Source organism: Drosophila elegans, unplaced genomic scaffold (genome assembly GCF_018152505.1).
Source record: "Drosophila elegans isolate 14027-0461.03 unplaced genomic scaffold, ASM1815250v1 contig_183, whole genome shotgun sequence".
Lineage (NCBI taxonomy): Eukaryota > Metazoa > Arthropoda > Insecta > Diptera > Drosophilidae > Drosophila > Drosophila elegans.
This window is the reverse complement of record NW_024545550.1, coordinates 1,993,316-2,009,776: the sequence shown is the minus strand read 5'-3', so window position 1 is coordinate 2,009,776 and position 16,461 is coordinate 1,993,316. Positions and strand designations below refer to the sequence as shown.

General features: G+C 40.7%; 1 protein-coding gene across 11 annotated transcripts in view; it reads left to right on the top strand.

Annotated features, from left to right (window-relative positions):
- Positions 1-625: 625 nt before the first annotated feature.
- The window catches only part of LOC108149770 (transcription factor collier), a 29,293-nt gene continuing 13,457 nt past the window's right edge, over positions 626-16,461 (top strand). For 3 of the 11 annotated variants that reach the window (XM_017277609.2, XM_017277610.2, XM_017277607.2), the window contains exons 1-5: positions 2,377-2,637; positions 5,508-5,725; positions 5,794-5,849; positions 12,755-12,828; positions 14,658-14,726. In XM_017277609.2, coding sequence (XP_017133098.1) covers positions 2,414-2,637; positions 5,508-5,725; positions 5,794-5,849; positions 12,755-12,828; positions 14,658-14,726 — 641 coding nt within the window. In that variant the 5' untranslated portion in view covers positions 2,377-2,413. Of the gene's footprint in view, positions 1,021-2,374; positions 2,638-5,507; positions 5,726-5,793; positions 5,850-12,754; positions 12,829-14,657; positions 14,727-16,461 lie in introns of those variants that run through there. The other 8 variants (XM_017277617.2, XM_017277616.2, XM_017277614.2 and 5 more) reach the window with 4 other exon arrangements.

Here is a 16,461-nt window from a genome sequence, read left to right as displayed (position 1 = left end):
TAAGCTGAAATGGAGAGCCGGGACGCCGAGATCCCAAAATACCGAGACCCGAGAAGCCTCGATCCTAGACACACGCCCCCTTCGATTGGGGACGTCGTTGTGGTTCCATTCGCCGCGTTCCTAGGGGGCTGTTGCCGTATAACGGTGGTGGGTTTTCCGCTGACAGTTTCGGTCTCCTCTCCACGGGATTGGCCATTCGCATCGCCATTGGATTGCCACCACCCCCGTCTCCCTCTCCCTCTCACTCTCTCCCTCTCTCTCTCTCTCTCTCCCTCGTTCTCTCCAGTGGCGCAGACTCGTTTCGATTCCATTTTCGAAACGCGGTGGCTGTTTTGACGCCGTTGCTGCGCTGCTGCTGCTGCCGCTGCGTATCTGCTGCGGCAGCAGCATCGCCTGGCAAGGATTCAGTTGGGGTTTCACAGTCACTCGGGACGGTTGCGCGCCGCTTAAACTTGTTGCGAGACCAATTTTCCGAAAATCCCAAACTCTCTGCGGTGCATTGGCCAGTGAATAACCCACACCCACACACACACACACTCAAACACTTTCGTTCGCGATTGATTGCCAGCTCTCCGGAGACCCAAAAAAATAACCTTACCGCAAATACCGATCGAGTTAACCCTAAGACGCCATCAAAACGGCAGCCACAATTTCCAGCGCAGGATTAGGAGGAGACGTCGCGTACGCTGATCTCCACCAGCACTCGCACTCGCATCATCCGCATCCGCATTCGCATCCGCACCCGTTCGCCTCCGACGGCTTCAAGCTGCGTTCCGAGGAGCCGGTGCCGGGCTTCAGCTCGGCCTCCCCCTGGCCCACCCTGGAGCTGGGCATGGAGTGGGGCCGGAAGCTGGGCTATCCCAGCGCCGTTTCCGGTCCGCGATCCGCCGGCAGCCTGATGTTCGGCCTGCCGCCCACCGCCGCCGTCGATATGAACCAGCCGCGTGGACCGATGACCTCGCTGAAGGAGGAGCCGCTGGGCAGCCGGTGGGCCATGCAGCCAGTCGTCGATCAGACCAAGTAAGTGGAAGGACGGGGTAACATAGTATCCCTAAAGTGACCCAAGCAAGTGATCTATCAAGTGATTGAGCAAGAAGGTTTATAACCAAAGAGTGAATAATGACAAAACTGGACTAAAGTGTCTCTATAAAGTGACCAATCAAGTGTTAAAAGTGTATTGCTCAAACCTACTTACTTATTGGTATACAACCGATCTTACCTGAATTAGAAGTCCAAAAGCTTTCTGAAAAGAGAATAATTATGTAAACTGACTGAGGCAGTTAATTTATTCGTATTCCGAACACTGCAAATCTGTTAATTAAGTTTTGTGGAGCTCAGTTGCTTACTGCTCTGCTATTGAATATAACTTTGATTGTTTAAATAATATTGTAGTACAATACATTGTTATATAATCCAATAAGTGAGTGCCGTAAATTTCAAATGGCGAATTTCAAAGCAATTCAAAATCGTTGTCGGAATAGTTTTTATTCTTAAAAGATTACAGCTTATCATGAGCTAGATGGTAAATATCCCTTTTTAAAGTTGAATAGTGGCAAATCAATGAACCTAACAGCTTTATAATCTACCTTCGAGCTCCAACAGTATTTATTGATTATTAATTGAATAACTTGCTTTTTAACCATATGTAGTTAATTATGATATGAACAATATAGAGGATAACAAAATGCTTTTATTGTTTGGCGCCCAACGTGGGGCCAATTAACATATATTTCTCACAAGTAGCACAGGGTAGCTCAATGAAAATCCCCATCTAATCTCTGCTAATCTCTCCCCTAATCTCTGTCGGCAATCTTTAAGCGAAACCAGTGGCAAAGTGCCCGCAACAATGTTTCAGCAACACACACGCAGAGGACAAACAAAAAGAAGTCTCCAAAAAGGGAAGACCGTGAAAGAAAAAAAAAAGTGCGTTTGTTTACTTTTGGCCAAAGCCGGCATCGTGTCCAACAATATATGAAGGCCCCTGGGGGAGCGATTCCGAAACGTAGTAAGTCAGTCAGTCAGTCAGCCGGGGAAGCGGGCGGGTTTTTATGGCCGCCATCCACCCTCTCGAACCCAAGATGAACTCCAAAACAAAGTCCGTTCATTCAGATTCCAGACTCACTCGAAATTTCCACTCAAAACGCTTGATTCACGCACTTTTTGGGTCCATCTTTGGCTGGGGGATTACGAGGGGGATAAACGGGAACTTTGAGCACAAAGGGATGTTACTTTGTTGTTACCCATTTTGCTTTGACTTTCACTTTCGCCTCATCTGAATGAATTCGACGACTTTGGGACTTTCAAGAAGTCACTCCACTCAGGGACCGACCCCGAAAGAGGGTTGCTCGCGAAAAGCTTTTATTTTTCTTGGCCCTTGTTTGTTTAGTTGCGTCTGAGATGTTTCTGGCGTGAGATGTTCGCGCCGAGAAGAAGTGCGCGAGTTGCCCAAACAGAAAGCGAAAGCGAAATGACAGCGGGATTTGTCCATTCAGCGGCGGCAAATCATCATTCCCACCCACATCCACACTCACATCACAATTCGAGTAATCACATAAACCTTCAGCGGCAAAACAATCTGAGTCAGGATCATAATCACAATCAGACATTAAGCAATAAGACAATGCGCTGTGATACGAGGTAATACAAATGGATAACACATTAACTGAAAACAAAAGAATTGGTGAATAGGTTCGAGTTGGAATTCTTTTTATAAGTAACAAAACTAATTGAAGTGCGTTCAAGTGTATTTATTATTGCAAAAAACATTTAACCTAATGTTTATTAATAAGAAACTTAAATAAAAACGTTTAAATCTTGAATTGAGTAGAACTTTGATTAACATCTTTATTACATGAGTGTGGAAAGTTAAACCGTATTCTGTAAAGTTTTAACATTTGAAATTAAAGTAAATTATTTAAGATTAATGAACCTAACAAAATATAAACTAAAGCTTTAAAGGTTAAGCCAAATAATATTGTCAGTATTATTATTATACACTTAGCAATTTGCTGTATAGATGAGTAATGACCAAATTATGCTTTAATATTCTTAGAACTTGCAATTATTAACAATAATAAATAACATATGTTAGAGATTTTCAACCTGCTCCATTTGGAGACTTTTTAATGCCTACCCTCAAAAAGAACAAGTCAAACTTTTGTGGTTGCAATTTGAATTTTCGAATTTATTATTATTTTGTACGCAACTTTTGCGACAAATAAATCTCCTCGATTCCGATAATTGCTCAATATGTTTGTGGCAACCCATTTATTTAAACACTTATCAGCCCATCTAACTGGAACAACAGAAACAATGTTGTACTGTAAACAAAGTGCATAAACCACACACAATTGTGTTGTACTTCTTGTCGCTGCTCGTAAATCAAGGGAATATTCGAAAATTTATTTCAACAAAGATTGTCCAGGGAGAAGAACTAGAAGCAGCTTCGCTTAGATTGCAACAAATGCCCGTAAAGTGTCCTTAAACAATGAGCAGCAGGCACCACAATCGCTGGGATAATAAAGTCGCCTTTTTAAAGGACTCACATGTGTGGAAAGCAGCTTTTCACGTGCCTGCCCAGCAAATAGACTAAACGTGACCACGAATAGAGCCACCTTTTCCAGCTCCACTTTTGCTAACGGCCACCTGGGCATCGATTTGCGACAATTAAATGTTGGCATAATAAAATCAACAGCAAAACGGCCACAAAAATGCTCTCTATCTTTTTTTGTTAGCCGCTTCTCTCTCGCAAATTGGCGGCAAGTGCAAACAAAGTGAGCTGGCAAACTGCCGCAGAACGATTTTCCACAATTTCCACAGCCAGCCGAGTTGAAAAGTCAACACAAAAAACCAAAAAAAAAAAAAAAAAAAAAAAAGAAAGCAGGACTTGGTAGGTTGGGGGAGTTGGCGCAAGTTTTTTATTTACCAGGATGTACTCGGCATTATTTTGCTGCTCACTTTTCGAACACTCGACTCGACTCCACTCCATGGCCATAACAATAACCTTTCACCAGAATGTAACATGTCTGGCATTTATATGTCGTACAGGCACCACCAGCTCCACTCCGCGCCACTCCACTTCACATCCCGTCCACAAAGGTGACTGCCGTCAGTGGAAATCGCATTGAACTTCCGCTTTTCCCCCAAAAGCTTAATTTGATATCAGCTTGTGGGTGAATCAACTTTAGCACCGCAAAACGTGTTTGTTTCCTTGCCAAATTCGCATTCAGATTCACTTGAAGTCGGTAAAAGAGCATTATCCAAAATATTTTCATGTTATTTTAAGCAGTCAGTTGTCATAAACATTCTCATAAGTGGAAATCCTCAAATGAATTAACTGAAGATGTGTTTTTATTTTATTGCCAATAGAATCGGGAACCTCCTTTTTAAATCTGTAATTTTTTGAAATAGTTTACTAAACATACCCTTAGATAACATTGAACATCAAATATTTGTTTATTTGCATATGCAAGTGATATCCAAACACTAAAGAGCAAACTTTTTTAGAAAGCCACCTCTATTGTTTTTAACACTGTAATAAAGCTAAAACATATCGCTCATCAACTGTTGAAAGGCAATCAAAACTATTGAAAACTACAACCAACCAAAACCAAACACCTACTGATAATGTTGTACAACGAATCCACTGGGTATCCAAGTACTTATTTAATAACTAGGACGCAGTTCGATTGCACTTTCGATTGGAGTGAGGGACTCTATCATTAGCTGATGGCTGTGCACTCCAAGCCCGACATTATCCTTTGGCAAATGTGTATATAATTGCAGGACCCCCGAGTCAGTTGGCCAGGACATGCGGCGCACGGCTCCTTGACATTGCCAGTGCAAACAGAAGAAGCACATAAATAGTGCAGGAAATAACGCAAATACAAAAAAAATCTGATAAAATCAGCATTTTCTAAATTAAATTGTTCGTTATGCATAGGGTGGAGGGTGGAGGGAAGGAAACAGGACCCTACCCAAGTCCTGCTGGCTCGACATTGTCCGGTAATTGTCCGCTGACAGAAGGAGAGTGCCGTGGAGTGGGAGTGACATTTAGCATATGAACTGGGGGTGGGGTGGGGCAAGGACAAGCCTTTATTCCGTCTACGGCTCAGTGTCCACGTGTCCGGGGATAATTGCCCAGTGTCTGCTTGGCCCACATAACAAGCGCATATAAAATATTTCAAGTGTAGCAGGGGCGGACAGGACTGTCATACATCAGGATTATTGTGTCACGTTGAAGTTGCTTATGCGCTTTTAATGATAGTTGTCACCGTCGTCACTGCTGCTGCTGCTCGAATGTCACTCTCTAGCGTAATTGAGTTGTCCCTAATTCGGGCCAAAGAACTGACCACTAAACTAGACTCTTCACTGCCAATTAGAGCCTCTTTAGTCTGGGCCTATGTTTACGCAGCTAATGGCATAATTACTGTCCCCCCGCCAAGGTCTTTCCCACGTAATACACTTCACTAATTCCTATATTTCTTTTCCCCCACCCCCCATTGCAGTTTGGGCATCGGGCGCGCCCACTTCGAGAAGCAGCCGCCGAGTAATTTGCGCAAGTCGAACTTCTTCCACTTCGTGATCGCCTTATACGATCGGGCTGGCCAGCCCATCGAGATCGAGCGCACGGCTTTCATCGGGTTCATCGAGAAGGACTCGGAGTCGGATGCCACCAAGACGAACAATGGCATTCAGTACCGGCTGCAATTACTCTATGCAAATGGTGAGTGGGGAGGGATGGCCATAAAAGGTGCCAACTTGATTAATAACATGCTCTTCTCTTGTTTCTAGGAGCTCGCCAGGAGCAGGACATCTTCGTGCGCCTCATCGATTCGGTGACCAAGCAGGTGAGCTTAAGCATATACGTTTATTTATAAGAAAATAAGTTAAAATGCTATTCAACTTTGAGTTTATCTCAGCAATTAGATAATCTATATAAATTTAGGGGTATACAAACCTTGTTCCTAGCTAAAATCATAGTTAAAGGTATTAATACTTAATAGTTTCATGTCTTTGAATAGTTATAATAAACAGAGAGTACACTAACTCTTGACTGATTTCCTTTTCAACAAAATTTATATAAGGACCTGAAATCATCAACTACCCCTCAAAGGCACTTAAAAATTTGCAATTCATCTTGCGATTGGCACTTAATTAAATGAAGAACTTCGTGTTTCCTTCCGTTTCAATGGAAACTAGGGCCAAAGTTAACCAGGCTATGAAAAACTAATTCCTTCCACTTGACTGCTTCTGTGCATTTTTCCGAGCACGATGTTTGTTTTGCTGATTCGAGCATAAGTTGCATTCGAAATTGATTGTCACGGCTAATTAAGTGTGTCCTGGTGTGTCCTTTGGCCGATAAATTGAGCCGTCAAACGGCCAGGAAAAGGACCTCCAGCAAAAGGGGTGTGACCGGGGCTAACGAGAGTAGCGAGAAAATCGAGAGAATCGCACGGGGATCGAACATTGTTAATGCGCTTTGTTGTGGGTGCGTGCAAGTCCTGGGGCTTTTTTTTTCCAAAGTCCTCCCGGTGCACCATATGTCCGCTTTTGTGGGCCTAATGCTGGCCGCCCGCCTTTCCTTTTTCCCTTTTCCCTTTCAAGGGCAATTAATTTCTCGAGTGACAAATTTTTATAGACGTCGGTTCGGCCTTTGTCCTCTCCTTTCGGTGTCTTCTCCATTTTACCCCCTCGCCGCTCGATTTCTCCACGTTTTTGTGGGCGTTTCTTGCCCATTTAGCCCGTTCGCATCAGAAACGAGCGCGCAATAAATTTGTCCACAAATTATCGACAGCAGCGACATCGCCCCTTTCTTAATGGTGAGAAATCCATTTGGGCGAATGCAATTTAATCGCAAAAATATTTGCCCTGCTGCCAATTGAATTTCCCAAAAATAACACACCGAAATGGCAGATAAAATAAGGTCTGCCCAAAAATGTTGTATTATTTTTGGAATAATTGATAAGAAATCGCTCCAGACTATTATTTATGGGAATGTTTCAGCAATGAAAGCTTATCGAAAATGGAATGGCGCCATCGAGAGTTATTTTGATTTAAATGAGCAATTAGCAAAAAATTTAATTGGTCTACAAGGAGAACTTAGTATTTCCGGTTTGAGTAAAGCTGATTCCCAGATGGATTGCATTGTTTCTTAAATACATTTTCTACAATGGTTTTTATTATGTAATTATGAGTGAAAACATTAAATGGTTTTAAAAATATAAAGATGCATTTGAATTCAAATGGATTTTTATAAAATCTTGTTTTCACTTAATTAGAAAGCAATAAATAAACTTTATACATATTCCCAGATGACCAACTACTTTTATATAACAATTAGTTGTGTATCGTAATTAATAGATTATCAGCTTAAATGTAGCTACATTTTAAGTTGTTTAAATATCTTTGAATGAGAATAATTTGTTGTTTTTAAGTAATTACACAACTTTATTAATATCAACATATTTTTATTCGTTAACATATAATAACAATTACAGGAGTAGCTTTCAAAAAACAAAGCGCAGGATAATTTAACATTGATTAATTATATAGAAACATTTTTAAGCATACCTCCTGATTTATCCTGGTTAGTTTGCTCCTTGTAACTTCACTTCTCTGAAGCCCCTCAAATGCCCATTTCCGCTTGGCTTGCGATGAATTTTTGATGGACCTACCCCTAACCTGAGAAAATCTCACAGCAATACGAGTTTTTTTTTGCCGTTTGAAAGTGTCGCAAGCTGGGAAAAGAACAATCATTTGATCGGATTAGGTGGGTTTGGCTTCCTTCTCCTTTGTTGTTCTTTTTCGTTTTTAGCTGACTGTTTTTGAGTTTTACATTTCGTTTGTCGCGTGTCGCTTTTGTTATCGGATTGCGTAACAGGTAAGGCGGGGATAAACGAGTGTTATCAAAGTGGGTGGGGGATGAAATTGGTAACGGGAAACTTGAACCCGGGAACCGGGAACTGGTAACTGTGGCAGGCCGAATGCGATTAAGGCGGAATTGTCTCAGCCGAAGGACTCGAGCGAAAACAATCATAAATGGCAGGAAGGCAGGACAATTGTCAACTGGCATCCACGTGGCCAACCCGATCCACGGACAACCCTTGCAACAGGAACAGCAACAGCAACAGCAACCCCTTTTGGCGAATGCAGCAAATCATGGTCATAATCATAATTACATTCGATCAGATAACGGCGAAAAACAGTTCGAACGGGAGGCGTCGCAATTGCAATTTGAGCTAACGATGGAAGCACGGAAAATCGCCTCATTTCGGCGATCATATTTCATTTTCATCAGCGGCCGCAGTGCTACGGGTCCGGCATAAAACAATAGGGAAATCCTTTTCCCCGTTTTTGTGTTTTGCCAAAATTGCGCTTATCGCGATTGATACGCACAAACACACGCACAAAAGCGCAGCGAAATTCTAAACCAAAAACGAGATGGAGATTGTATTAGAGGGAGAAAGAGTGGGGGATAACTGGCGATTAATGCACTGAGATAACTGAGACATATAGTGGTGGAAAATCCAGACGAACTAATGACAAGGATCCGCCAACCGGTTACCCGTTACCCAACTGCTAACGGTTAAAAATAAAAGCAAAAGGAGCATCAATAAATGCCCTATACCTATCGCATTCATACACACACGCACACTCTTGTCTGCGCGTGTTAATTAAGCGATAAAATTAATTTGTATGTCAACACTTAAAAAGCCGAGAGAGAGAATCATTTTCGATTATTAACAAATTGTGCAAGCACGCTTAATGGCAAATTGTTATTGTTGTTGTCGTTGGCGCCGCCGGCCGCTCAATAAATTCAACAGATTGCGCGAAATCTCCACATTTGCATGTGCTGTCCGTCCGTCCCGCTTGCTCTTCCCTTGTTATGGGCTCCCCACGATAGCTCTCCCTTTCGCACGCAATGCGATTAAAAATGCTTTCACGGCAAGTGCATTTCTGCGGTCGAAAGAGATGGGTAGAGGGTAATAAGAGAGAGAGAGAGAGAGAGTGTGTGTGAGATGGAGGGCAAGAGGTGAAAGCAGGCGCAAAAAATGATATCGCCCTCATTATGCGAAATGTGTAATGCATGCGGATTCCTCTTTGAAATTCTTGCCGCTCCCTTGGGGCACCTTCGGTTTAAAAAAGGTGTGCAAGATGCACTATGGTATGTGGGTGAATCTTAACTTTTAATACATGCAGTGGGTGAAATTTTGTTGTTGCCAAATATTTGATTCTTAAAATATGTGCAGCATTTTAACTTATTCTTAACTTAAGTTTTAAAAAACTTTTGTCTCCTTAAAAAATCTTGTTTAAGACTTAAACGTGTTTTCGAAAAATGTTTGATTTTCTTTATGATAAAATCATTTGAAACTGAATTTTAAGAATATTTACCTAATATTACAAACAATATATTCTTTTATAATCTCACAAATTGCCCTACCTTAAAGGCAATAAAAATATTAATATTTTATACTTGACAACAGTGCCAATAAATAATTCATAACATTTCAATTACCAAAATCAAACAAAGAAATGTATAATGATATATTTTAAAAAGTGCATATTTCAATATGTTTATGTGTAACTTTTCAAGAAGTTGGCATTACATTGTTATTCCGTGTCCCTAAAAATATGCAAATATCAACAAAGGGACCAACAAAAAAAAATGTTTCTCCCCCCTGCACAGACGTACAAAATACGAGCAGAGGATGCACGAGTCCTTGCAACGGTAACCTTTATTTTGTTGTCCCATCTTCTTCCTGGGCAATTTATGCGTTGCCCTGATAAATGAAGCTTTAATAAATTAAGAGCAACCCTCTATAGGTTTTTTATTCGGTTATTTTTGTTTTATTGTTGCCCTTTCACAAACATTTTTTTGCAGTCCGCTCTTTTGTGCGCGATAATTTATCTTGTTTGGCGAGATTTTTATTTGGCACGTTAAATATGCAGCATGCAGCATGCAACATGCAGCATTCAAGTGCGTGAATAATGCAGCGAACGTCGATTCATTTTATTCCAAAAGCGATAATAACAATTTGCAAAAATGCTATAAAAAATTCGACTCTTCGGCGGAGTTTGATGTAAAATCGTTTAAAATTTAAAGGCCGAGTCTCATCCTGTTTGCCCCCCATTTTTTCCCGCGACCCGTGTGGAGTCCTTTCTCTGCCTGTCCTGTCATCACTTCATCACTCGCTTTTTTGCACATTTTTTCTTGCTGTTTTGTTGTCCTGCTCCTGACTCCTGTTCTTTGTCCTGTTGATAAATCGTAGTTTAAACGCTTTTACTCCAGTTTTAGTGGCTTTCGTTTAGTTTTCCGTTTTTTTATTAGATGAGCCATTTAGCCTCTGATTTCCGAGCTCCCAAACTCCTGACTTTTGGCCACAAAAACATGGAGAACGAGATACAAACTAATTGTTTGTTTCTGCATTCCACCGCAAGGATGATGGATGATGACTCCTGTTTTTGCCCTCTTTAGGCAAGTCGACTTTTATTTTGTGGCTCAGAGAACTTAGTTTAGGTTAGTTGGTTGGACTATATGAATTTATTAGGTAGTGATATTAAAAGAAAATATTATGAGGTTCGTTATTATATTATAATTAGAATAATTTTGTACTCAATTTAAATATTTTTCGATTTGATCCATTGCGGTGTTTAGTTATTTGAAATATTACATTTTTTTTCAAATTTGTAATATAACTTTTTATTGTATTTGATTTTAAGATGTGAAAATTAAGTTTTGATATTTAACTTAAATAAAATATTTAACTTAAATAAAATGCATTTAAATCAAATAAGAATTATTATAAATCCAATACTTGTTACATTAATTTGAATATTACATAAATTTTAATTCATGTATTTTAATACGCATTGTATTTAGTATTATAATTTGATATTTATTTTAAATATTTAATGTAAATTCAATAGTCAGATTATTATTTTTACTATTCCATTTTTTTATCAGTGGGGAAAGATTATAACAAAAGCAACTTAGTTTTATATACTTATTTTCTTTTATCGATTTCAACGCTGCGGTCTTATTTTCTGATAAAGATTTTAGCTTTGTCCACTTTTATGTCGAACTATATTTATAAGATTTCCTCTTACCAAATTCCAAAATAACAGGTGACAATTTTATGTTGCCACATAAAAAATCTAAGCAAACTTTATGTCCTATGCCGGAAAACATTGAAAATCCATTACCCCGGACTGGGATAAAAAAGGCCATCCCATCCTTGTCCGGCCTATAATTAGCTGCACTCCGTCCGGGACAAGTTTGAGCCGTAATGCCGGCTATCCCACACATATTGGACATTGAGCTGGGCCATCGAGAGCTGTCTGATCCTTTACAGGTTTCGCCAGGAGCAGGGGGAATTATTAACCTGACAAACGGGATAATAAGGGATGATCATAATTTTACATGTGCCCAGCTAATGCCAAAAACAGCAGGGGGCGGCTCTATATAGAGGGTAGGATTCTGGAGGATTCTGCTGCTGGTTGCATTAAAATTAATTTCTGATTATCTATCTGGTTGGGCACAGCTTCTGGGCTCATCATCCTGGGATACAGTTTCACTGCCAGGAGAGGAAACAAATGCACATATGCCGATGACGTCAGAGGAACCACTCGTCCTTGACGGCAAGTGGCGGGATTCCTGCTTACTGCTTTGTTTTTTGTTTTTACTTTTTGGTGGATGAACACACGGCTCAGGTTTTTGGCTTCCTCACTCGGTTATTGTTATTACTTTTGCGTGTATCTCCGTCAGTTGATGAATGATCCTCTCACCCTCCTGGTGGAATGCGTCCTTCACCCTTCGCATATGCCGTGTTTTTGCCAACTAATTCGCTGGATGAGTGTTGGATTACGGTCAGGGGGTGGTCGGGATTGGAAAGGACACCCGCTTTAATCATTTTTAAATTAGAGAACTATGCGCCTTTTTGTATGGCATCCCATCCCCTTGTTTATCTATTTGTTGGAACTTGAAGAGGCAAGGCTTGCGGAAATTGCAGCAGATTGCCTAACGCTGCACTTGCGGTTTCTGTTTCTTCCACATGGCACGATTCTGCGGCCCGATTTACCACCACCCCCTCGAAACACGCCTCACTTCACTCCACTTCACTGCCACCACACGAAAACAAACACACAGTTCGAGTGGCGTTTTCACTGGGCAAACACAAATACTAGACTCGTACAAAACGCCCCTTAGACTAAGATGCCCATGCCGCTCGAATATTATTCATGCAGAGGTAAAAATTGTGGACATTGTCAATATTTGCATCGTGTCCCATATGTCGATTTGCTGGCCCGAGTTTTCGGGGCTCTGTAATTAGCATTTATGTTTGTTTGTCTTAGCCCAAAACGATAGTTGATAGGGGGTCAAATGGGCAGCGGTGGGGGTCAAGTCTGGTGTCGATGGCAGAGGGTTAATAACGGGGTCATGTGGGGTTTATTTAGGTGGTAATGGCAGGTACGTAAATCAACAAGATTATGATCTTTGAGGTTTTGCCAAAACTACGAAATTGTCCTAAAGGTTTACATCGATTTTTACTTTAAGGTTAAATAATTATTATTATTAGATACTAAAATCAACCACTTTGAACCCAAAATACCTTCTTTTTTGCCTAAGTAAACATAAAAACTACTCAAAATAACAATAGATATATAGATAACTTTCAACTTCTTCTTAATTAAATTACAATAACTTACTTGTTAAGATTGGTATTTAATTCCCTATTATTATTTCCAATTTCAGGCCATCATATATGAGGGTCAGGACAAGAATCCCGAAATGTGCCGAGTACTTCTAACGCACGAGGTGATGTGCAGGTGAGTGCTTATTACCACTATTCCCATTTTATTACCCTTCAGCCATTGCAATCCACACCTTTTTGTTACTGATTTGCGAATCGAAATCTCTAGTCTCGCGGGCATTCGGAAACCGACTCCCTGGAGCTTCTTTAACTTGCCTTTTTTTCTACCCATCCTTTGGCATAGCCACTCAAATTATAGAGACCTGAGTTCTCATTTGTTTTGCCTGTTTTTTTCCGTGATTTTCTCTGGGTTTTCTTCAGTTATTCTTACACACTTTCCTCCAGAGCTTTGTGGGCTGCTTTAATTTTGTTGATTTTTAAGCTCCGTCCGGCAGAACGAAGAGTGTCCTTCGTTTTATTTTCACGCTCAAACGCACGCGAGCTGAAACGTATAAATGGTTGACTACCGAGCCCAGTCACCCTGCCACCCACAACCATACACCACCACCCACCGCCCCATGGGCTGCTGTTCACCCTTCTAGCAGCTTTCTGACAGTTGAAGGTTGCGTAGAAAATAAAATCGGCAGAGGAAAAAAAAAAAAGCTAAGAGAAAGCCAAACAACAAAAAAATTACACAGCTTTAGCCGGCGAACCCCGTACCACCCACCCCCATTTCGAACCCCCCCTCAAATCTCCACCCCTGCGTGAAACCTTGTTGTTGTTGCTGGCCGGCCATCTTTTATTATTTCGGATTGGCACCCAGTTTTTATGTTTGCGTAGCATTATCAAAAACAAGGGGACAACGCACACAAGCACACGCTCAATCTCACACTTACACGGGGGTTGCAGACTCCCCCATTAGAAAGAGAGGGGGCCAGAGAGACAGAAAGAGAGGCAGGACGACTACTACGACGACGACGTCTTCTTTATCGTTTTGGCTTTGCGCCCATTTCAGTCATCCATGTTTATGTTATATGCCCAGCGAAGACCCAAAAGCCAAAAGCCGGGTCCAAGCCAAAAATACCACCCCCAGGTTGACCCTCATCCACCCCATCCGCCTACGCAACCCACCACCCACCGCCCCCCTTTTATCCTACTTCGTTTTTTTCATATAGCCCAGGGGCTGTGCAGTGGAAAAATTACGCAGCCATTGAACTCGATATAGATATATGAGTGCGTACATAGATGCAGATAAGGGATAAGTGCAAAGCAATGACAAATGTCTGACCCCCAAAAAATAGACTCACATCTTGCATACGTTGTACAGAAAGACAGCTGTTTGAAATAAAGTAAATGTTGGGTGTTGGAAATATAATCTTTCATGGTTAAACCTTTAGTTATTTAAAGCAAAGTAAACATAATTACGTAAAAAAAATCAACAAAATGCCTGCTTCTTTTTATACACCAATTTTGAGTAAAATAATTTAGAAGGTGAAGTGTTCTTAAATCGAATTATCCGTTTAATATCTTTAAAAAAATCTTTAAAATCTTTAAAGACATTTTATTGATATAATTATTTTTGTTTTAATTGCCCATGCTTAAAAACTATTTAAAATTTTTTTTTTATGAAATAATGTCTACAAAATTTTTACTTTTATTTTGTCATTAATATTTCAATTTTTTGAAGACGTTTATCAAGCCAAATTAAGTATACGCCTTTTTAGTCAGTTTAATATATTTATACTTCACAAAGTAAATATGTTCTTATTACTAAGCCATTTAAAATTAAAGCCACAATAATGTTGGTCAATTATATTTAGTATACGCCTGCTTAGCCCATTTCCAAATCCAGCTATTTTTACTTCACAATTATATAAATATATTTTAAATATTAAGCTATTTAAACTTAAAGTGATAAAATTGTTGGTCATTCGAATTCATTGGTAATGCTCGTCTATATTTCAGCCGCTGCTGTGATAAGAAGAGCTGTGGTAACCGCAACGAGACGCCATCGGACCCCGTCATTATTGATCGGTAAGTAGTCATAGTTCATTCTCCTCTTCCACTGCCACTGCCATATCCACATCCAGTTCCCCGTTTTCCTGGCCAGGACCTCGTCCTGTTGCTCCGCCACACAAAAGATGACATTTTAAGCTGCTTTTCATCATCGTCGCTGGCTTTTTATTTTGTCAGCCTGTTCTGCGGCTTGTGTATGCGTATCGTTGATTTATTGGCATTATTATCAACTGCAATATAAAACACGATGCGGCAGACATGCAAAGAGCTCAAAATGGGGAAGGGGAGGGGGGAGCCCTTATTCAATGAAAGGAGCTGAAATGAAACAGAAGCTGCAGTTGGGTGGCAGCTATACTCCATCGAGAGACAAACAAAAATTCATCAAAATGGCAGTGGCAAATTCTATTTTCATAAATTGTAAATTGAGACGAGTTCGCGGCAATCCGACACGCCCTCTGTGTCCTTTCCGCTGTCTATAAGGCCACTTTTCTGCCGGGAAATTGGAATCCCCAACCGCCTCGTCGCCTGTCGCGTGTCAGTCGAATTATGTTAATTGTGTACACATCCTTGCGGCCGCCACGCCCCCTTCTCCTTTTGCCAGGAGTGTGGCCTACCTAATTGGCTTCGGAAATATTATTTGAGTGCAGGAAATTAGAGAAAACCAAAATTGCAAAACAATTTGTTATGAAAACATGCGATTTCAGGAAAGTGTTTTCTTTCCCAAACATAGAGGCGCAAGAAAATCTTTCTTGTATTGTAAAAATCTTATAATATTTTGGGAGCTACATATATTAAAAAAATATTTAGCTGAACGACAGAAAATTAGTACTTTTTATAAAATAATTTTTTAAACAAAGATGTGCATTTAAATCACATATTAAATTGTCGTAAAGTAAGCAAATTTGTATTTTGAGAATGATTTAAATATTTAAGTGATTTCTGAGTACAAAATTATAAATATATATATATTTATAAGTAGAATGCGTGTGCAATTATACAAACATTTACTTCAGTACCCTCTAGAATCCACCTCCATTGACTCAAGCATTTTAAGCAAACCTTTCTTGGGCATCTGGAGCTGCCATTGCCGCCAAACTCATTGAGTTGTTAAGCAATTTTGTAGTCCCTAGGCCCCATTAAATTGAGGCACACCTTATGCAGATGATAATCAGCGCTCTGTGTGATTCCCCGTAAACCAGATCGCGGACCTCCGGCGAAGGGTGTCCCCCAAGTATTTGCCTATGTGGACTCCATTTCCATCTCCATCTCCATTCCGATTCTGATTCCGATTCCGATTCCAACTCCAGCTGCAATGGCCATTTGTAGGACTGCCCACAAAGGTGTTCCGCGAACCGAGTTCTCCTTTTGCTCGGCTTAATGATTCTATTATTAAAGTGGGCAGCAAAAGTGTCTGCGACCGGTTGGAAGGCAGAAAGGCAGGCAGGCAGGCAGTCCGACTCACAATCAGGCCATAATTGGTGTCATAATTAAATTTAATTGATTGCCCCTTCTGGCTCCCCCGCCTCAGCTTGCAAATTAGGAAATGGCCGGGGCAAATCGAGGCTGAAGTGGCTAAAAAAAAAAAAACGAAGCCAGTTCTTGCCACACAGCCACTGATTCGCAGCAGATTCGTCGTAGATACTGACAAAAAACACGATCTCGGCGAGATCACAGATCGCCCGCTGCACATTTATGATCTTGTTAAAATTGCTCTGCGTGCTGTTGCTCCAGAATGTCATCCGTTGGAATAACA